This window comes from Bombina bombina, chromosome 6 (assembly GCF_027579735.1).
Source record: "Bombina bombina isolate aBomBom1 chromosome 6, aBomBom1.pri, whole genome shotgun sequence".
NCBI lineage: Eukaryota > Metazoa > Chordata > Amphibia > Anura > Bombinatoridae > Bombina > Bombina bombina.
In genome coordinates, this window is record NC_069504.1 from 976,073,710 (window position 1) to 976,097,734 (window position 24,025).

The following is a 24,025-nucleotide window of genomic DNA, read 5'->3' on the forward strand; positions in this document are numbered from 1 at the left end:
CTGACTAAATACTTTTGTGCCCCACTGTATATATTAGTTCCATTGTCAAAGAAATATAGCATCAGCAGAATAACTTTAGTTAATAAGAATAGTGATGGTATTGCTACACCAAATGTAGTTCTGCACAGGTAAAGTAGACTGGAATAAAAAAAACAACTTTTTATAGGATCTATAGTTTACATAGCATTTAACTATACCTTTATGTCCTGTCTAAAAGTTTCTTAACATGAACCAGATACGCAAAATAAATATGTAAAAACAGATGCATCAATTCTACTTTAATTTGATGCATAAATACATTTTAGAAGCATTTATTAAGCCATACAAGCATGTAAGTGGCTTACTGCATGGACTATATTTTTGATGTAAAAATCAGAGCCTCATTTAAAAGGAAAGTAAACATTGCCATGGGTTAATAGACAATGGCGCAAACACATGTAAAGGGAAAGAGCATACAATTAAAAAATACTTCTATTATCATATTTCCATTTTGATGGTATTCTTTGTTGTAAATAGGTAGGTAAGCTCAGGAGCAAGCATGTGTCTGGAGCATTGTATAGCAACAGTTTTGCAAGAACATGTTTAACAATGTGAGAGCACTAGATGGCAGCAGTGTTTGCCTAGGCAAGCTTTTCAACAAAGAAAACCATGAGTACAAAGCAAATAATAGAAGTGAATTGGAAATGTTTTTTACATTTGAATGCTCTGAATCACAAAATAAACATTATGGATTTCATGTCATTTTAAATATTATCCTACAGGAGAATAATGTTTGCAACAGAACAGCTTATTATTCAAACAATCTATTGAATGCATTATTACTTACTCATGCAGGGAGCCAACAGTGTCTCCAGACTCTCTTCTAGTAGCTGCTGCTGACTGGCAGGTAGGTCAACTCCTGGCTCTGAATCTAGGTCTCCTGCCTCACTCCCTCCGTTACCACTGTCCTTTGTGCTCTGCCAGTCATTCTCCTGCCCCGCACATCTAAAACATTACAAGGACATGTGAGTACTGATCCCTGTACTGAAGTCAATCATTGCACTGAAATATGAATAATGTAAGAGGAAAATCAAATGCAAATCACAGAAACATTTTATAAAATCTGTGTATATCAGAAAAACTGACTTTCAGTGTCTGCAGATTCTATTTATAAAATACAAAAGCTCCCCCTTCCCCCCCCCCCCCATTCTTAGAGGAAGTGTACTGTAAAACTGGTTTTCACTCAATAAGTTTTCAATAATTTGTTATACCAAAAGTAGAGTGAAAAATGTATGGGAAATTGCTCCTTTACATTTTTATATGAAATACCTGTTTTGCTAGTTGAAACCACATCCTTCTCAAATGGACTGAGCTTGGAGGGAAAGCAGACACCCTTTTCTTATCTTTCTCTCTATACACAAAAACCTCCTTTTATCTCTGTCTGTATACCCAAAGTTCAATACTTAGTGCAATTGAGAATGAATATTTTTTATAGCTAATACTGCAGTATTGAAATTTGTATATGCGAGGATACAACAGGCAGAAGTGACTATTTTAAATGAGAGACTAAAGTTAAAGGAATGCTTTGTAAATTATTTAATAGACTCCAGGAGGCAGAATGGATAACTGAGAACACATTAAAGGGGAGAACACTTTAATGTACACTGTCCCTTTAATACATAATGTGGTTAGGCACCTAGAAATTTACCTGCCATTCTTAGAAGAATACTTGTTCCCTCTGTGAAGAGTCTTAGGGTGAACTTGTCCTTGGTGGAGCAAGGAAAGCAGCTGTGAAATTTGCTGTGAAAACAGGAAAACCATTTAATTGTATAGAACAATGGTTGTATGATTCAAGCCTTATCCCCTTATACCAGTTACAATCTAAATGTAAATCAGTGATAAACAAAGGTTGTGTATATATCTACTTCCTTACTTAAAAATCTAATATTCCTATTTTACTGGTGAGACAGACAATTTGAAATATTTGTACAATGGAATTAATATTATCACATAAAAATATTTTCAAAATATTTATTTTCTATAATGTTACAAAAAAAAAGAAGAAGAAAGAAATCTATATTTTTGGGACTGCCTTACTCTTATTCTTGTTAAAGTGATTGTAAAGTTTAATGAATTAGTTAATATTAGTTTACCATAACACAGGCATTTTAATTCATTAAACATACCGCGATCCTCCGCCCGCATCTCCTACTGTATTTAGCATATCATTGATGAATCTGCCTTCTTCCAATCGTTGGCATCCAGCTTGTAGAGCACGCAACGATTGAAGGAAGCCAGATTCGTCATCGAAATTTCAAATGTAACATTCGATTTAATAAATACTTTTCAGAAGTTTAATAGTTCATGTGGCAGGGGATTTAGAAAATTGATATAACATAGATACAAATATATTGATTCAAATTTTTCTATTTCGAAAATTGCATAATTCTAATACTAAAGGGAGCATTAGAAATACTATTACAAATATATTAGTAAGAGCAATAAAATTGTGGAACTCATTACCAAAGAAGGTAGTGAATGCCAATACCCTAGATACATTTAAAAATTGTTTGGATACATTTCTGGCTAGAAACAAAATTCATGGATATGATTGCTTGTAATCAATTGGTGGGATTAATTTAAGCTCAATTGAAGCTATTTTTTTTTAAGTGTATTAGATTTGTATAGGTGGAACTCGACTGTTACTATGTTATATTGATTTGAATTTTTCTAATTCAAATATGCAATATTCGAATTAGAAAAAATAGAATTGAATACTACATTTAAAGATAGCATTAGTGGATAGCAAAACAAGGAACTCAATTATCAGTGAGTTTGGCTTGTTGTACGGATGTGAACCAACAAAATAAATGCTGTTGGCAGCGATCTGTGTTGTGTGCATGCCTGAGACTTGTGCTTGCGTCCACTGCTTATTCAAGTATGCCGCTTGTGATTGGCCTGGTATAATGAGCCTTTCAAAGGTCATGTAAGCAGCTGGGAGTTAAATCTTTAATATCTTCAGAACAAAGCATTTACAGGCATAAAAGTGTTTAAGCAATATTGAAGCTGGGAAGCTTGAAATAGGAGTCTGCATTAAAGGGACACTAAACCTACATTTTTTCTTTCACGATTCAGATAGAGCATGCAATTTTAAGCACCTTTCTAATTTACTCCTATTATCAATTGTTCTTTGTTCTCTTGCTATCTTTATTTAAAAAGCAGGAATGTAAATCTTAGGAGCCAGCCCATTTTAGGCTCAGCACCATGGATAGCACTTGCTTATTGGTGGCTGACATTTAGCCACCAATAAGCAAGCATAACCCAGGTTCTCAACCAAAAATGGGCTGGCTCCTATGCTTTATATTCCTGTTTTTAAATAAAGATAGCAAGAGAACAAAAAAAATTGATAATAGGAGTAAATTAGAAAGTTGCTTAAAATCGCACGCTGTATCTGAATCATTAAATAAAAAATTGTGTTTAGTGTCCCTTTAACAGAAAAAATATTGTCTTCCATATACCTTTAATTGAGGGTGAAACTATATATATTTATATATACATATACTATTCAAGGTGCAATTTACCAGTCCACTTAACTTTGAATAGTACATAACTTATTACCTGAGCAACCCAAGATGACAATTGTTTGGTTGGAGTTCATCCTCTTGTATGATATATATATAAATATAAAGAAATTTAGATTGATATTGAAACCAGCAAGAAATACATGTGTATGCACAGCTGATACCTAAGTACTAATTGGTCACTGAGTAAAAACAAAAAGTCCCACATTACTATGATGGGATAGAAAATGTAAGCCTCAAGGAGCATATAACTGGGGCTAACCATGAGTTTAAAGGGACACTAAAGTCAAAATCAAATTTTCATGATTCAGTTAGAATACGCAGTTTGAAAGGGACATGAAAGAAAAAAAATAAAATAATTTCATGATTCAGATAGAAAATACATTTTTAACCCCTTAATGACCGCAGCACTTTTCCATTTTCTGTACGTTTGGGACCAAGGCTATTTTTGCATTTCTGGGGTGTTTGTGTTTAGCTGTAATTTTCATCTTACTCATTTACTGTACCCACACATATTATATACCGTTTTTCTTGCCATTAAATGGACTTTCTAAAGATACCATTATTTCTCCAACATTGGTGTGTCCGGTCCACGGCATCATCCATAACTTGTGGGAATATTCTCTTCCCCAACAGGAAATGGCAAAGAGCACAGCAAAAGCTGTCCATATAGTCCCTCCTAGGCTCCGCCCACCCCAGTCATTCTCTTTGCCGCTGAACAAGCAGCATCTCCACGGAGATGGTGAAGAGTATGTGGTGTTTAGTTGTAGTTTTTTATTCTACTATCAAGAGTTTGTTATTTTAAAATAGTGCTGGTATGTACTATTTACTCTGAAACAGAAAAGGATGAAGAGTTCTGTTTGTGAGAGGAGTATGATTTTAGCAGCAGTAACTAAAATCGTTTTCTGTTCCCACACAGGACTGTTGAGATGAGATAACTTCAGTTGGGGGGAACAGTTGGCAGACTTTTCTACTTAAGGTATGACTAGCCATATTTCTAACAAGACTGTGTAATGCTGGAAGGCTGTCATTTTCCCCTCTTGGGGACCGGTAAGCCATTTTCTTAGTCTCAAACAGAATAAAGGGCTTAATATGGGCTATAAAACTGGTAGACACTTTTATGGGCTAGATCGATTGCTTTATTTGGGCATTTTATACATTTTGATGTTGAAATTCACACTTTATATCTTTGGGGAACGTTTTTTTACGTCAGGCACTGGTTTAGACAACTTCCCAGTCAGGAAGGGCCTTCTCTGTAGTAGGCAGAGCCTCATTTTCGCGCCATTACTGCGCAGTTACTTTTGAGAGCAGTACATGCAGCTGCATGTGTGTGGGTCTGGAAGTAGTTGAAAAAGTTCCTAGAAGGCTTCATTTGGTATCGTATACCCCCCTGGGTTTGGTAAAGTCGCAGCAAAGGCTGGAGCTGGGACTGTAGAGGGGTTAAAAATGTAAACGGCTCCGGTTTCCTCATTTTAAGGGTTAAAGGTCTGAAATTTGGGGTGCAATGCTTTGAATGCTTTAAGACACTGTGGTGAAAATTTGGTTAAAATTGAACAATTCCTTCATAGTTTTTCACATATTCATTAATAAAGTGTGCCCTGTTTAAAATTTAAAGAGACAGTAACGGTTTTGTTTTAAAACGGTTTTTGTACTTTATTGACAAGTTTAAGCCTGTTTAACATGTCTGTGCCTTCAGATAGACTATGTTCTGTGTGTATGGAAGCCAAAGTGTCTCCCCCTTCAAATATGTGTGATAATTGTGCCATAGCGTCCAAACAAAGTAAGGACAGTACTGCCACAGATAGTAAAGTTGCCCAAGATGATTCATCAGATGAAGGGAGTAGACATAGTTCTACATCATCTCCTTCTGTGTCTACACCAGTTTTGCCCACGCAGGAGACCCCTAGTACTTCTAGCGCGCCAATGCTTGTTACTATGCAACAATTGACAGCAATAATGGATAACTCCATAGCAAATATTTTATCCAAAATGCCTGCATTTCAGAGAAAGCGTGATTGCTCTGTTTTAAACACTGTAGAGCAGGAGGGCGCTGATGATAATTGCTCTGTCATACCCTCACACCAATCTGAAGTGGCTATGAGGGAGGTTTTGTCAGATGGGGAAATTTCTGATTCAGGAAGAATTTCTCAGCAGGCAGAACCTGATGTTGTGACATTTAAATTTAAATTAGAGCATCTCCGCGCACTGTTTAAGGAAGTGCTATCTACTCTGGATGATTGTGACAACTTGGTCATCCCAGAAAAATTGTGCAAGATGGACAAGTTCCTAGAGGTCCCGGTGCACCCCAACGCTTTTCCAATACCCAAGCGGGTGGCGGACATAGTGAATAAGGAGTGGGAGAAGCCTGGCATACCTTTTGTCCCTCCTCCTATATTTAAGATATATTTCCTAAACAGTCCCTAAGGTCGAGGGGGCAGTTTCTACACTAGCCAAACGCACGACCATTCCTATTGAGGACAATTGTGCTTTCAAAGATCCTATGGATAAAAAATTGGAGGGTTTGCTTAAAAAGATTTTTGTACAGCAAGGTTACCTCCTGCAACCTATTTCGTGCATTATTCCTGTCACTACAGCAGCGTGGTTATGGTTCGAGGAACTAGAAAAGTCGCTCAGTAGAGAGACTCCATATGAGGAGGTTATGGACAGAATTCACGCACTTAAGTTAGCTAATTCCTTTATTTTAGATGCCGCTTTGCAGTTAGCTAGATTAGCGGCGAAAAATTCAGGGTTTGCAATTGTGGCGCGCAGAGCGCTCTGGCTAAAGTCTCGGTCAGCGGATGTGTCTTCCAAGACAAAATTGCTTAATATCCCTTTCAAGGGTAAAACCCTTTTTGGGCCAGAATTGAAAGAGATTATCTCAGACATCACTGGGGGTAAGGGCCATGCCCTCCCACAAGTTAGGCCTTTCAAGGCCAAGAATAAATCTAATTTTCGTTCCTTTCACAATTTCAGGAACGGACCGGCCTCCAACTCTGCAGCCTCTAGACAAGAGGGTAATGCTTCGCAAACCAAACCAGCTTGGAAACCGATGCAAGGCTGGAACAAGGGTAAGCAGGCCAAGAAGCCTGCTGCTGCTACCAAAACAGCATGAAGGAGTAGCCCCCGATCCGGGACCGGATCTAGTAGGGGGCAGACTCTCTCTCTTCGCTCAGGCTTGGGCAAGAGATGTTCAGGATCCCTGGGCACTAGAAATAGTTTCTCAGGGTTATCTTCTGGAATTCAAGGAACTACCCCCAAGGGGAAGGTTCCACATGTCTCACTTATCTTCAAACCAAATAAAGAGACAGGCATTCTTACATTGTGTAGAAGACCTGTTAAAAATGGGAGTGATACACCCAGTTCCAACTGTGGAACAAGGACTGGGGTTTTACTCAAATCTGTTTGTAGTTCCCAAAAAAGAGGGAACCTTCAGACCAATTCTGGATTTAAAGATTCTAAACAAATTTCTCAGAGTGCCATTGTTCAAAATGGAAACTATTCGAACGATTTTACCTACAATCCAGGAGGGTCAATTTATGACTACCGTGGATCTAAAGGATGCGTATCTACATATTCCTATCCACAAAGATCATCATCAGTTCCTAAGGTTTGCCTTTCTGGACAAACATTACCAGTTTGTGGCTCTCCCATTCGGGCTAGCCACTGCTCCAAGGATTTTCACAAAGGTGCTCGGGTCCCTTCTAGCGGTTCTAAGACCAAGGGGCATTGCAGTGGCACCTTACTTGGACGACATTCTGATACAAGCGTCGTCTCTTTCAAAGGCAAAGGCTCACACAGACATCTTTCTGGCCTTTCTCAGATCTCACGGGTGGAAGGTGAACATAGAAAAAAGTTCCCTGTCTCCGTCGACAAGAGTTCCTTTCTTGGGGACAATAATAGATTCTTTAGAAATGAAGATTTTCCTGACAGATGTCAGAAAGTCAAAACTTCTAAACGCTTGTCAAGTTCTTCACTCTGTTCCACGACCTTCCATAGCTCAGTGCATGGAAGTAGTAGGGTTGATGGTTGCAGCAATGGACATAGTTCCTTTTGCGCAAATTCATCTAAGACCATTACAACTGTGCATGCTGAAACAGTGGAATGGGGACTATACAGACTTGTCTCCAGTGATTCAAGTAGATCAGAAGACCAGAGACTCACTCCGTTGGTGGCTAACCCAGGATCACCTGTCCCAGGGAATGAGCTTCCGCAGACCAGAGTGGGTCATCGTCACGACCGACGCCAGTCTAGTGGGCTGGGGCGCGGTCTGGGACTCCCTGAAAGCTCAGGGTCTATGGTCTCGGGAAGAGTCTCTTCTCCCGATAAACATTCTGGAACTGAGAGCGATATTCAATACTCTCAGGGCTTGGCCTCAACTAGCAAAGGCCAGATTCATAAGATTCCAATCAGACAACATGACGACTGTTGCTTACATCAACCATCAGGGGGGAACAAGGAGTTCCCTGGCGATGAGAGAAGTGACCAAAATCATAAGATGGGCGGAGGATCACTCCTGCCACCTATCTGCGATCCACATCCCAGGAAAACTGGGAGGCGGATTACCTGAGTCGTCAGACATTCCATCCGGGGGAGTGGGAACTCCACCCGGAGATTTTTGCCCAGTTGACCCAATTATGGGGCATTCCAGACATGGATCTGATGGCGTCTCATCAGAACTTCAAGGTTCCTTGCTACGGGTCCAGATCCAGGGATCCCAAGGCGACTCTAGTGGATGCATTAGTAGCGCCTTGGACCTTCAACCTAGCTTATGTGTTTCCGCCGTTTCCTCTCATTCCCAGGCTGGTAGCCAGGATCAAACAGGAGAGGGCCTCTGTGATTTTGATAGCTCCTGCGTGGCCACGCAGGAGTTGGTATGCAGACCTGGTGAATATGTCATCGGCTCCACCATGGAAGCTACCTTTGAGACAGGATCTTCTAGTACAGGGTCCATTCGAACATCCAAATCTAGTTTCTCTCCAGCTGACGGCTTGGAAATTGAACGCTTGATTTTATCTAAGCGTGGGTTTTCGGATTCTGTGATAGATACTCTGGTACAAGCCAGAAAACCTGTAACTAGAAAAATTTACCATAAAATATGGAAAAGATATATCTGTTGGTGTGAATCCAAGGGATTCTCATGGAGTAAGTTTAAAATTCCTAGGATCCTTTCCTTTCTCCAAGAAGGTTTGGATAAGGGATTATCAGCGAGTTCTCTAAAAGGACAGATTTCTGCTTTATCTGTCTTGTTACACAAACGACGGGCAGCTGTGCCAGATGTTCAAGCTTTTGTTCAGGCTTTGGTCAGGATCAAGCCTGTTTACAGACCTCCTGACTCCTCCCTGGAGTCTGAATTTAGTTCTTTCAGTTCTTCAAGGGGTTCCGTTTGAACCTCTACATTCCATAGATATCAAAATGTTATCTTGGAAAGTTCTGTTTTTGGTTGCTATTTCTTCTGCTAGAAGAGTTTCTGAGTTATCTGCTCTGCAGTGTAATCCGCCCTATCTGGTGTTCCATTCAGATAAGGTTGTTTTGCGTACTAAACCTGGTTTCCTTCCAAAGGTTGTTTCCAACAAGAATATTAACCAGGAAATAGTTGTGCCTTCTTTGTGTCCGAATCCAGTTTCAAAGAAGGAACGTTTGTTACATAATTTAGATGTAGAACGTGCTTTAAAGTTCTATTTAGAAGCAACAAAGGATTTCAGACAAACGTCTTCTCTGTTTGTCGTTTATTCTGGCAAGAGGAGAGGTCAAAAAGCTACTGCTACCTCTCTTTCCTTTTGGCTGAAAAGCATCATCCGATTGGTTTACGAGACTGCCGGACGGCAGCCTCCCGAACGAATCACAGCTCACTCTACTAGGGCTGTGGCTTCCACATGGGCCTTCAAGAACGAGGCTTCTGTTGATCAGATATGTAAGGCAGCGACTTGGTCTTCCCTGCACACTTTTGCCAAATTCTACAAATTTGATACTTTTGCTTCTTCGGAGGCTATTTTTGGGAGAAAGGTTTTGCAAGCCGTGGTGCCTTCTGTTTAGGTAACCTGATTGGCTCCCTCCCTTCATCCGTGTCCTAAAGCTTTGGTATTGGTTCCCACAAGTTATGGATGACGCCGTGGACCGGACACACCAATGTTGGAGAAAACAGAATTTATGCTTACCTGATAAATTACTTTCTCCAACGGTGTGTCCGGTCCACGGCCCGCCCTGGTTTTTTAATCAGGTTTGATAAATTTCTTTCTTTAACTACAGTCACCACGGCGCCCTATGGTTTCTCCTTTTTTTCTCCTGTCCGTCGGTCGAATGACTGGGGTGGGCGGAGCCTAGGAGGGACTATATGGACAGCTTTTGCTGTGTTCTTTGCCATTTCCTGTTGGGGAAGAGAATATTCCCACAAGTTATGGATGACGCCGTGGACAGGACACACCGTTGGAGAAAGTAATTTATCAGGTAAGCATAAATTCTGTTTTTCATCATATCTTATCATTTGCTATAAAAAAAAAATACAAAATATGATGAGAAAATGGAAAAAAACACACTTTTTCTAACTTTGACCCCCAAAATCTGTTACATATCTACAACCACCAAAAAACACCTATGCTAAATAGTTTCTAAATTTTGTCCTGAGTTTAGAAATAACCAATGTTTACATGTTCTTTGCTTTTTTTTTACAAGTTATAGGGCAATAAATACAAGTAGCACTTTGCTATTTCCAAACCATTTTTTTTTTTTCAAAATTAGCGCTAGTTATTTATTTATAAAATATTTTACCAGGAAAGATACATTGAGATTTCTCTCGTTTTCAAGTATGTCCTGGGTACACAAAACATTGCATTGATACAATGGGTACAATAAAATACAAAACAATAATAATACATGATATATGCACAAAAATTTAACATAAAACAGGTAGGAAATATATAATCAACAATGACAGGTGCATTCTGTTTTGAGATATGTAGAGAGGGATCTCTTAAAGGATATTAGGCATGGGGAAGGTTTGAAAGTGTGCGGGAGGTTGTTCCATAATTGTGGTGCTCTGTAGGAAAAGTTACATTAGAACACTATATTTCAGGAATCTCTGAATATCCCTTGACATGTATATATTTTTTTTCAGTAGACAACCCAAAGTATTGATCTAGACCCATTTTGGTATATTTCATGCCACCATTTCACCGCCAAATGCGATCAAATACAAAAAATCGTTCACTTGTTCGCAAATTTTTTCACAAACTTTTGGTTTCTCACTGAAATTATTTACAAATAGCTTGTGCAATTATGGCATAAATGGTTGTAAATTTTTCTCTGGGATCCCCTTTGTTCAGAAATAGCAGACATATATGGTTTTGGCGTTGCTTTTTGGTAATTAGAAGGCCGCTAAATGCCACTGCGCACCACACGTGTATTATGCCCAGCAGTGATGGGGTTAATTAGGGAGCATGTAGGGAGCTTTTTGGGGTAATTTTAGCTTTAGTGTAGTCTAGTAGACAACCCCAAGTATTGATCTAGGCCCATTTTGGTATATTTCATGCCACCATTTCACCGCCAAATGCCATCAAATAAAAAAAAAAAAAACATTACATTTTTCACAATTTTAGGTTTCTCACTGAAATCATTTTCAAACAGCTTGTGCAATTATGGCCCAGATAGTTGTAAATGCTTCTCTGGGATCCCCTTTGTTCAGAAATAGCAAACATATATGGCTTTGGCGTTGCTTTTTGGTAATTAGAAGGCCGCTAAATGCTGCTGCGCATCACACGTGTATTATGCCCAGCAGTGCAGGGGTTAATTAGGGAGCTTGTATGGTTAATTTTAGCTTAAGTGTAGTGTAGTAGACAACCCAAAGTATTGATCTAGGCCCATTTTGGTATATTTCATGCCACCATTTCACCGCCAAATGCGATCAAATAAAAAAAAAAACGTTCCCCTTTTTACTAACTTTTTCACAAACTTTAGGTTTCTCACTGAAATTATTTACAAACAACTTGTACAATTATGGCACAAATGGTTGTAAATGCTTCTCTGGGATTCCCTTTGTTCAGAAATAGCAGACATATATGGCTTTGGCGTTGTTTTTTGGTAATTAGAAGGCCGCTAAATGCCGCTGCGCATCACACGTGTAATATGGCTAGCAGTGAAGGGGTTAATTATGTAGTTTGTAGGGAGCTTGCAGGGTTAATTTTAGCTTTAGTGTAGAGCTCAGCCTCCTACCTGAAACATCAGACCCCCTGATCCCTCCGAAACAGCTCTCTTCCCTCCCCCACCCCACAATTGTCCCCGCCATCTTAAGTACTGGCAGAAACTCTGCCAGTACTAAAATAAAAGATATATATGGGCTTTTTTTTGTTTGTTTTTTTTAGCATATTTACATATGCTGCTGTGTAGGATCCCCCCTTAGCCCCCAACCTCACTGATCCCCCACCAAACAGCTCTCTAACCCTCCCCCTCTGCCTTAATGGGCGCCATCTTGGGTACTGGCAGCTGTCTGCCAGTACCCAGTTTAGTAAAAAAAAGATGCTTTTTATTTTTAAAATTGCCCTTTTTCATCATTTTTTTTCTGTAGAGTAGCGGTTCCCGCCCGCTCCCGCCCCATGCACGCGCCAGCCGCCCCCCGTGCACGTGCGCCCCCATCAGCCCCGCCCCCGATCCCGCCCCCTCCACATTACAGGGCACCTTAGCTTAGATGCCTTTTTTCAAATAAAGATAGCAAGAGAACGAAGAAAAATTGATAATAGGAGTAAATTAGAAAGTTGCTTAAAATTGCACGCTCTATCTGAATCATGAACGAACAAATTGGGTCCAGTATCCCTTGAAGTAAATGTTTAAATTTGTCAGAAAAAATCTTCTACTCATGATATTGTATAGTTTTTATTATACAATTGTTGATTATGCAATTCTACTGTATATAAGGGTCCTTTAGACTGCAATGCAGATCAGTTTCTAAATTGTAGTTTCGAGTTGCTATTTTCCATTACAATATTATAGAGCTCACATTTGAAATGTACTGCATTGTGTTAGATCAGTACAGGTCTTACTACATGCAAGCATACCCATGTCTTTAGTAATACAGTTCTATAGGAACCAATATATTTGTGACACTAACAATAATACGATAATTCAATAAAGCTTGTTTTGGCTTCATCTTGTTTATAGACAGAGCCAACAGCACCTGGATGCATCAAGCAAGGGAAAGAGTGCAGGATGTCTCTGTGTTTTTAAAACCCTTCCCTTCCTTCCAGGTACAATTCAGTAACAAGCCTAGTAAACTAGAAGGGACAGTATAGTCAATATTAAACTTTCATGATTCAGATTGGGCATGCAATTTTAAACAACTTTTCAAGGCTCATATGCTTATTTATATGCCCTTGAAGGCCTCCTCTTATGAATGCATTTGACAGTTTTTCATAGGTAGTGGGCATTAGTTCATGTGTGCCATATTAGATAACATTGTGCTCATGCCCATGGAGTTACTTATGATAGGGCACTGATTGGCTAAAATGCAAGCCTGTCAATAAGAACTGAAATAAGGAGGCAGTCTGCAGAGGCTTAGATACAAGGTAATCACAGAGGTAAAAAGTATATTAATATAACTGTTAGTTATGCAAAACTGGGGGAATGGGTAATAAAAGGATTATCTATCTTTTTAAACAATAACAATTCTGGAGTAGACTGTCCCTGATTACTCAACTACATGTAACTGTGGTATTATACAGATATAGTTCTCCCCATTTTACATTACATTGCTGACCTCAAGATTACAAATAATTAAATACAAATCTAAGGCTTGTTAAGTCTGCCCTTCAATTTTTAAGAAACATTCTTTCTAGTGTCATCATTAAAGGGGCACGAAACAAAAATTTATTCTTTAATGATTCAGACAGAGCAAAGCATTTTAAACAACTTTCTAGTTTATTTTTATTATCAGATTTGCTTCACTTTTATTGTATTCTTTGTTAAAGAAATATGTAGGTAGCGTGCACATCTGGACATGGCAGGAAAAACTGCTGCCACCTAGCAAATCTATAGCATTATTTCAAAACTGCTACAATAAAGTACAGCAGACATATGCACGCTCCTAAACTCACTTAACTGCTTTTCAACAAAGAATACAAAGAGAAGACAGAACATTTTACAATAGAAGTAAATTGGAACATTTTTCAAAATATATGCCCTGTTACGCTGTCCTGAAGCCAACTGCGCTTCCTGGATTTGATTGCGGTCTGGAGGGCGTTGCTAGTGTTAAAAGGGACGCCCCCCAGACCCGATCCAGTATTTGAAATCTCGAGATTGTGTGAGCGATCGCGTAATTTCAATTTGTCTACTTTGGAACAGTTGTTCCGATGTAGACACTTTAACCTCGGCAGGAAAGGGTTAAAGGGATAGGAAAGTCAAAATGAAACTTGCATGATTTAGATGGAGCATGTCATTTTAAGACACTTTTAAATTCACTTCTATTTTCAAATGTGCTTCGTTCTCTTAGTATCCCTTGTTAAAAAATGAATACACACATATCATACACTAGTGGGAGCTGCTGCTAATTGGTGCCTGCACACATTTGTCTCTTGTGATTGGCTAAATAGATATTTTCAGCTTCCTGACAGTAGTGCAATGATGTCCCTTCCGCAATGGATAACAAGAGAATGAAGAAAATTTGATAATAGAATTAAATTGGAAAGTTGTTTAAAATTGTATTATCTTCCTGAATCATAAAATAAATGTTTGGGCTTTACTATCCCTTTAACTATTTAAAAGTGTCTACACACATATACCTTTTGTCAGTAGTGCATTGGTGCTCTGAAGCTAACTTTAACTATGTATTTAAGCCATTTGCAAGCATTAAACTCATAGTAATAGTATATTATTATTACATCATTGCTTGCATATAATTCAAGCGTTTGCTTTTTGCACTTTGTACTTTTAAATGACATGCATAGCTTTGTAGCTTAAATGTGTAGAACCATTGCAAATTCATATAAATGAATCTGCCTGTTTTACACATGACAATAAAGTCTATAAAGAAAGTCTGAACCACTAATGTGTACTGCAGTTATAGTTTGCTGATGGCCTCTCCCTGTTATATTATTTTTAACATTTTATGAAAATTAGTTATAGTTTGGCTTTGAAACAGGTATCCTATATAATAAAATGCCAAGTGTGTTTGTCCGAAGCTGTCATGCGCAGTAGACAGCACAGCACGAGGACAAACACACCTGGCCTTTGAGAGTCCCTAAGTCTCTGCTCTGCAGTGCGAGCAGAAGTGTGCGTGGCCGGGGCCGTGGCCGAGCATGAAGGGGGCGTGGTCGTGCGTGAGGCACTTGAGGGGCGTGGCCAAGTGTGAATGGGCGGGGCCAGACAGGCCGTGAAAGGCTGTGCAGTTTGAGAGCTCAAAACAGCTCAAAAGAGGGGAGAGAGGGGGTAGGGAAAAGATAAGAAAGGGGAGAGAGAGATCAAGAGGGGAGATAAAAAGAGCACAAGAGAGGGAGCAAAAGAGAGGGGGAGAGACAGCAAAAGAGAGTGGAGGGAGAGCAAAAGAAAGGGGACAGAGAGATCAAAAGAAAGGGGGGAAGAGAATGAGAGGGGGAGGGGGAAGAGAGAGAGAGAGAGGGGGAGGAGAGAGAGAGGGGGAGGAGAGAGAGCGAGGGGGAGGAGAGAGAGAGGGGGGGGGGGGAGGAGAGAGAGAGGGGGGGGGGGAGGAGAGAGAGAGGGGAGGGAGAGAGAGAGAGAGAGAGGGGGAGGGGGAGTGAGAGAGAGAGGGGGGAGGGGGAGTGAGAGAGAGAGGGGAGGGGGAGTGAGAGAGAGAGGGGAGGGAGAGCGAGAGGGAAGAGAGAGAGAGGGGAGGGAGAGAGAGAGGGGAGGGGGAGAGAGAGAGGTGAGGGGGAGTGAGAGGGGAGGGGGAGGGAGAGAGATGAGGGAGAGATAGAGAGAGGGGAGAGAGAGAGAGGGGAGAGAGAGAGGGGAGGGGGAGGGAGAGAGGGGGAGGGAGAGAGAGAGGGGAGGGGGAGGGAGAGAGAGAGGGGGAGAGAGAGAGGGGGAGATAGAGAGGGGAGAGAGAGAGAGGGGAGAGAGAGAGAGGGGAGAGAGAGAGAGAGGGGAGAGAGAGAGAGGGGAGAGAGAGAGAGGGGAGAGAGAGAGGGGGGAGAGAGAGAGAGAGAGGGGAGAGAGAGGGGAGAGAGAGAGGGGAGAAAGAGAGAGAGGGGGAGAGAGAGAGAGGGGGAGAGAGAGAGAGAGGAGAGAGAGAGAGGGGGGAGAGAGAGAGAGATAGAGGGGAGAGAGAGGGGGAGAGAGAGAGAGGGGAGAGAGAGAGGGGGAGAGAGAGGGGAGAAAGAGAGAGAGGGGGAGAGAGAGGGGGAGAGAGAGAGATAGAGGGGGGAGAGAGAGAGAGATAGAGGGGAGAGAGAGAGATAGAGGGGAGAGAGAGAGGGGAGAGAGAGATAGAGGGGGAGGGAGAGAGGGGAGAGAGAGAGCGCAAAAGAGAGGAGGGAGAGAGAGCGCAAAAGAGAGGGGTGAGAGAGAGAGCACAAAAGAGAGGGGGAGAGAGAGCGCAAAAGAGAGGGGGAGAGAGAGTGCAAAAGAGGGGGGGAGAGAGAGCGCAAAAGAGGGGGGAGAGAGAGAGCGCAAAAGAGGGGGGAGAGAGAGAGCGCAAAAGAGGGGGGGAGAGAGAGAGCACAAAAGAGGGGGGATAGAGAGAGCGCAAAAGAGGGGGGAGAGAGAGCGCAAAAGAGAGGGGAGAGATAGCGCAAAAGAGAGGGGGGAGAGAGAGAGCGCAAAAGAGAGGGGGGAGAGAGAGAGCGCAAAAGAGAGGGGGGAGAGAGAGCGCAAAAGAGAGGGGGGAGAGAGAGAGCGCAAAAGAGAGGGGGGAGAGAGAGAGCGCAAAAGAGAGGGGGAGAGAGAGAGCGCAAAAGAGAGGGGGAGAGAGAGCGCAAAAGAGAGGGGGAGAGAGAGAGCGCAAAAGAGAGGGGGAGAGAGAGAGCGCAAAAGAGAGGTGGAGAGAGAGAGAGCAAAAGAGAGGGGGAGAGAGAGAGCGCAAAAGAGAGGGGGGAGAGAGAGAGCGCAAGGGGTGGGGCCGATGTACCCTGCAAAAAATGGCCCGTGTGAACGGGCTTTAGGACTAGTTTGTTTTATAAAGTAGAACTTAACACAGAAGTTATATACTGTAGCTTTTATATCATTGTGATCATTGTGTTCTATCTCAAAGTTTAGATAGATTAATCACCTCTGTAGATTAAAGAAATATGAAACCCAAAAAAATATTTTGTGCTTCAAACAGAGCATACCATTTTAAAAAAGGTTTTTAATTTACTTCTATTTTAAATTTGCTTAATTCTCATGATATTCTGTGTTAACCCTTTAGTGACCAGACCACTTTTTCATGTGTTGACCGTTTGGGACCAAGACTATGTTTACATTTCTGCGGTGTTTGTGTTTAGCTGTAATTTTCCTCTTACTCATTTACTGTACCCACACATATTATATACAGTTTTTCTCGCCATTAAATGGACTTTCTAAAGATACCATTATTTTCATCATATCTTATAATTTACTACAATTCTTTTTTATAAAATATGATGAACAATGGAAAAAAACAAACTTTTTCTAACTTTGACTCCCAAAATCTGTTACACATCTACAACCACCAAAAAACACCCATGCTAAATAGTTTCTAAATTTTGTCCTGAGTTTAGAAATACCCAATGTTTACATGTTCTTTGCTTCTTTTGCAAGTTATAGGGCAATAAATACAAGTAGCACTTTGCTTTTTTCAAATATTTTTTTTTTCAAAATTAGCGATAGTTACATTGGATCACTGATATCTGTCAAGAATCCCTGAATAACCCTTCACATCTATATTTTTTTTTTAGTAGACATCCCAAAGTATTGATCTAGGCCCATTTTGGTATATTTCATGCCACCATTTCACCGACAAATGCGTTTAAATAAAAAAAATTGTTAGCTTTTTCACAAACTTTAGGATTCTCACTGATATTATTTGCAAACAGCTTGTGCAATTATGGCACAAATAGTTGTAAATGCTTCTCTGGGATCCCATTTGTTCAGAAATAGCAGACTTATAAGGCTTTGTCATTGCTTTTTGGTAATTAGAAGGCCGCTAAATACTGCTGCCCACCACACGTGTATTATGTCCAGCAGTGAAGGGGTTAATTAGGGATCCTGTAGGGTTAATTTTAGCTTTAGTGTAGTAGACAACCCAAAGTATTGATCTAGGCCCATTTTGGTATATTTCATGCCACCATTTCACTGCCAAATGTGATCAAATAAAAAAACAGTTAGTGCAATCATAGCACAAGTGGTTGTAAATTCTACTCTAGGATCCCCTTCGTTCAGAAATAGCAGATATATATGGCTTTGGCATTGCTTTTTGGTAATTAGAAGGCTGCAAAATGCTGCTGCGCACCACACGTGTATTATGCCCAGCAGTTAAGAGGTAAATTAGGGAGCTTGTAGGGTTAATTTTAGCATAAGTGTAGAGATCAGTCTCCCACCTGACACATCCCACCCCCTGAGCCCCGTCAAACAGCTCCCTTCCCTCCCCCACCCCAAAATTGTCACCGCCATCTTAAGTACTGGCAGAGAGTCTGCCGGTATAAAAATAAAGGTGTTTTTTTTTAAAATATATATTATAAGTGTAGGATCCCCCATTACCCCCCCAAACAGCTCTCTCAGCTTCCCCCCTCGACCTAATGGCCACCATCTTAGGTACTTTTTTCTAAAAAAAACAATTTTCTGCAGTTTAGCTGCCCCCCCTCAAAACACTACCCCCCACTCCCTGATCCATTTACAAACTTTTTATTTCCCCTTCACTCTCCCCCGAACGTCCCATCTCTACCCCCATTCCCTCCTTGCAAACTCACTTACTGTAGTGTTAATGTGCGCGCACGATCGCTTACAGTGCTTGAAAACCCTGAGGACGTACAAGGTACATCCTTGGTCCTTAAATTACTTTTTTTGTAGGACGTACCCTGTACGCCCTTGGTCCTTAAGGAGTTAAAGAGATACCTAGGTAGGCATTTTGAGCACTACATGGCAGGAAATAGTGCTGCCATCTAGTGTCTTGCAATTGGCTAACATTCTTGCAAATCTGCTTCCATATAGTGCTTGGGAAAAAGACTAGCTCCTAAGCTTACATCCCTACTTCACAACCAAAGATACCAAGAGAACAAAGAAAAATTGATAATAGAAATAAATTAGAAAATCACATGCTCTATCTGAATCATGAAAGAAAAATGTTGGTTTTCATATCCCTTTAACACATGAAAGGGCTGAATTATCAATCTCTGAATGGAGCTTGATGCCCCTGTTTCCGCACGAGCCTTCAGACTCTAAAGACTGCTGTTCCATAACTTGTCCGCTTGCTCTGAGACTGCGGACATCAATCCGCCCAATCCTATACGAGCGGGCGACTGGCCGCGAATCTGCAGGGGGCTGCATTGCACAAGCAGTCCACAAGAACTGCTTGTGCAATGATAAATGCCAACAGCATTTATCGATGTGCGGCGGACATGATACACTACAACATTGTATCATGTCCGTCCGTACTTTAATAAATCGGCCCCCGAAGTGTCTATATTAGCTCCCCTCTTAAATGCATCACCATAAACAATTATTTATTTATTATACTTTTATTTGCTGAAGGCAAACCAAGTAGTACCATTTCAACTGAGTTTAAAAAAGGCTAGGTTATTTATAAAAGCAGATGTTTTTACAGATAAACATGGTTTTTATGTTTTTACTGCATGTCATCTGTCCACCAATAGAGTTCTGTGAGTTTTCCTTTTAGTCACTGAACTTCTATCTCAGGGACACAATTACATTTCCTGTTCATTTTAAAAACAAAATAAACTTAACCTTTTTGTGCAAAAACATATTTATAGCACATGCAAAGAGTGTTCTGTTATTTGAATGCTAGACAAACGTATGAGCATTTCCTAGACTGCTTTATACTTGTAGTTATTATGCTTTTTTATTTAAATAGATTTCTATTGTATAAACAGGCAAAAAAAAAAAATAGTCTACTCAGTTGTAGGTATAGCTGTGATGTGAATTAAACCAGTGCTACATTAAACTCATTTCAATCGAAAATCCCAAAGCTATTGACTGTGCCAGCTATAATTTTGTTTATACTGATTTATAATTTGCAAATAGATGTGCCAATAGAATTAATGAATCCCAGTTTGCTTTTAAACTGCTGCTTAATTTTAAGATTGGAAACTGAAGCTGCTTAAGCTAAGCTTTGATTGTTAAAAGTGTGTAAATTAATCAGACATTTATGATATTACAAAATGGCACAAAATGTTATTAAATTAAACTTACCTGCACATGTGGGGACTGCATGGTGAGCTCCACTCCATCCCTCTCTGCTAAAGCTGCCATTGATAGTCTCACCAAGCTCCTCAAGATTTGCTCCTGGGATGATTCCCCAGTATTATTCCTCTGGCGTCTCAGAGTTGGAGAAGTGGCTTGTAGGGTTCCTGAATTGTATATAAAGGGTTCAGACACACTTTGATTATCACTAAGATTTACTTGAGGGCTTCCAATGTTTTTCAAAGTTTTGGAAGGTGAAGGGAGAGTGTTATGGAGGTCTTGAATATTTTCCCTTGAACAGCTTCTTTGTCTTTGGTACTGCAGAGTGCGGCACACAGAGGGGGGCAAAGAGAAAGGTGATTGTACATCTTGAGCATCTTCATCAATTGTATCATGGTTATGTTGGTTTCTTAAGGTACGGTAAAGTGTAGGTGTAAGGTGAAAGGGTGTCTTTAAAGAATCATCCTCTGGAATCTCATTATGGTCATCTGAGTAAGATAATGGCTTGGAGGATTCAGATGGGACATTTTGTTGCCTACCCCTCAGTACAGGTACCACATGAATATCTGTCTTCTGAATCTGTCTTTGGGGTCTTCTCGGTTGGTTTCTGTAAGCAGATTCCTCTTCCCTGCAATTGTAGGCCCTGTTATCCTTCCTATCCACTCGGCAATATGACATGATAAGGGCCAAAATTAATAAACAAACAGCCAAAAGAACAGCTAGACAGATAACAATCACTATAGAGTTACTAAGTTTACCATTGGACCCTTCACCTGAGTTTTTCAAATGGTCCAGGTGGTTCATGAACATGACATTAAGATGAGCCTTGGTATCCAGTTGAGGAGTGCCATTATCTCTCACAAATACTTCTAAATTCAATGTATTCCCAATGAGGTAGCTGGCATTGCTTGCATTCAAATATAATTGTCCAATATGCTCATCTATTACAAATAAGCCATGATGGTCATCTTTTAACCAGTAAATGAGTTCAGCATTCTGATTAGAATCTGCATCTGTTGCTAGCACATGAAAAATTGGGTGAGTGTTGAATTTTGTTGAAGCCATTGGTATGTCCATATTGATTAAAACTCTTTTTTCTGATGTAGAGTGCCCATGTTTTTGAGAATTGTGCATCTCTATGGATGAAAATGGATGTCCTGTTTCAGCATTCACCAAAACAGTAATACTTGCATGACCTTTTCTTAAAGGTGGTTGTTTAATTACAGGGCTATTGTCATTTTTGTCTGTCAAGAAAACTCTTACTGAGGTATTGCTGCTAAGTTTTGGGTTGCCATTGTCTTCTGCTTGAACAAATAATTGGATTTCTCTTGTTTCCTCATAATCTAGAGATTGAATAGCAAATATCTCCCCAGTACTGGGGTGGATAGAAAAAAAGGTTGAGGCTGTGGTCCCTAAAATGGAGGAATCGATGATACTATATGTTACCTCAGCATTTGCATCTAGGTCAGTGTCCAGAGCTTGTACTGTAATAAGATGAGTAGGAGGAGAATTGTTTTCATCCAGAAACACTTCATAACTGTCCTTCTCAAACAAGGGTGCATTGTCATTGGCATCACTAACACGAATCTTTAAAGGTTTGTTGGAGGAAAATGAAGGCACTCCACTGTCTTGTGCCTGGATTATCAGATTATATTCATCCATTTTCTCTCTGTCTAGTGTGGCATTGGTCAGCAATATATAATTGTTTCCATTAGCTCGCTCTAGCTTAAAATGAGTCTGCTCTTGAATTAAATGGCATTGCACTTGGCCATTTGTACCGGAATCTGGATCTTTCGCCATAACCAAAGCTACAAAACTCCCCCAGGGAACTGTTTCTGGGACTTCAATTACCTGAGAATCTTCAGAAGCCCAAGTCACTTGAATATCAGGTACATTATCATTAATATCGAGGACCTTGATTAGAACCTTACAGTGAGTAGGGATTGGATTAGGCCCTAAATCCTTAGCTTGCACATCTAATTCATAAGAATGCCTGTTTTCGTGATCTAGGGGCTGTTTCAGGAATATCTCTCCCAATTTAGGGTCAATACTGAACATGCTGAGCACATGGTGAGGAGTGTGTTTGCTAAATGAGAATTCTATCTCCCCATTTGGTCCTTGGTCTGGGTCAGTGGCTGTGAGATTTAGGAGAAGTGTCCCAGGAGAGGTGTCTTCAGAGACTTCAAGTATAACAGAGCTTTCCTCAAAAACAGGGCTGTTATCATTTGAATCTAAAATATTAATTCTAATCTGGGTTGTGCCTGATTTACGTGGAACTCCCCCATCAAATGCAGTTAGAACTAGATAGAATGAAGATTGCAGTTCTCTGTCAAGTTCTTTCACAATAACCAGCTCAGGATATTTAATGCCATCAGTACCAGTGGTAACATCTAAAGCAAAGTGCTCACTGGGTGAGAGCGTGTATAATTTCACTGCATTGTTCCCACTGTCAAGATCAAATGCTCTGTCAAGTGGAAATCGTGTCCGTAATAAAGCGCTTTCTGAGATCTCCATATCCATATCAGGCTTAAGGAAACTTGGCTCATTGTCATTGATGTCCAATACTTCTATTTCCACATAAACTAAAGTTAGTGCCTTGGTTGCAAGAACGTTAAAGGAGAGAAGGCAATGACCAGGAGAAAGGCAAAGTTCCTCCCTGTCTAGACGTCCTGTTGTAGTAATAGATCCATCATCCAGGCCCACCTGCAAGGGAAAAGTAGTAGGCTCCTTCATTAGCTGATATTTTTCATTAACGTCCACTGTCAAGCCAGGTGCATCAGATATTTGTCCTATTAGAGTACCAATAGGTACTTCTTCTTGGATGCGAAATCTCACCATGAGGGAAGCAGATTTGTGGCAAAGTCCTTTGTATAAGAAACAAATATGTATAAACACATACAAGTGGCTGATGATCTTTGCAATTTCTCCCATTGCTGTTGAGGTCCACGTAGAAATAGAAAGTAGTGAGCAGCGATTTTTATCAGTAGATCTTGCAGTTCAGAGACTAATATTCAATAGTAATTCCTAACGTTTTTCCAGTAAAGACATTGGCACCAAAGGTGCTTTGTGCTTAGCAGTATGTAGTCTGGGGCACAGACTACCCCTGCATCCACTGACAGGGCAGCTGACATTTACACACTTCTCACTGACTAGACAAAAGGTTGCTGAGGTTTGCATGGAAGAATAGAAAAAGCAAAATAACCTGGGGTGGAGCAATGAGTTATGAATTACTTTTTTTCCCAGGGAAACCAGGCCTCCTCCTACAGGAAGAACGATGAGGAAGGAACTTTATGTTGGTCAATGGACAATGCTTCATTAACCTTTCAGTTTCCAAAGCAAACTTGCATATACAGTAGAATAGAACAATACATTTCCTCCCCTATGGTGACAAAATAGTTAACATTTTCTTAAAGAAATTAAATTCTCAGTCTACTTAACAATATTGAAAATGAGGTAGTGGTAGTGATAAATGACAGTGGGAGTTTGGTTACCATCAGATAATGTCGTCTTTACAGACTGAATCCCCCTAGAGAAAGAATAAAAGACAGAAATAATCAGATAACTAAAGGTTCCCAGTTCCCTAGCCAGAAAATACAAATAGTCTGGAAAAGCAATAGAGAGATTGCATTTCCTGATATATGCTTACAATGATGGACAAAGAAAAGAGGTAAAAGACATCAAAAATATTTCTGTGAATATCCTTATTTAACATTACAGTTAGATACTGTTTGATGAGCAATACACAAACTGCCTGTTTTTCACAGGGGTTTCACTATACATGTATACAGTGAAGATTCACAGTTAAACCAATAATTACTTTTCCAGATTAACTTCAAAGCCAGGTCAAGTGTAACAAAGCAAAACTGCACATTATTGCTGCAGAAAGATATCCAGCAGTGATAGTTTAGTACTTGTGAGTTTACAATGACTTAGAAAACCATTCTTTATAGTTTGCTGGTACTATCTGTCAAATAGAGTCAAAATCACAGCACCTGGGTAATAGATGCAGTAGATTATTAATTATCTTGTATAGCTGAATAGTATTGAGATGAAATAGACTTCATTATTACACACAAAACAGAATCATGAGGTTACAGACAGAATTAAATAGTACTTTTCTATAAAATGTTTCTCAAAATGTACATATTCAA

General features: G+C 40.2%; 1 protein-coding gene across 2 annotated transcripts in view; it reads right to left on the minus strand.

Moving 5' to 3' along the window:
• The window catches only part of PCDH12 (protocadherin 12), a 28,736-nt gene extending 5,669 nt beyond the window's left edge, over positions 1-23,067 (minus strand). The window contains exons 1-4 of one of the 2 annotated variants that reach the window (XM_053718632.1): positions 19,884-23,067; positions 1,688-1,779; positions 827-984; positions 21-138 (exon numbers count right to left, since the gene is read on the minus strand). In XM_053718632.1, the coding sequence (XP_053574607.1) occupies positions 104-138; positions 827-984; positions 1,688-1,779; positions 19,884-22,805 (3,207 nt within the window). In that variant the 5' untranslated portion in view covers positions 22,806-23,067 and the 3' untranslated portion in view covers positions 21-103. Of the gene's footprint in view, positions 1-20; positions 139-826; positions 985-1,687; positions 1,780-19,883 lie in introns of those variants that run through there. The other variant, XM_053718631.1, reaches the window with a different exon arrangement.
• Positions 23,068-24,025: the final 958 nt, after the last annotated feature.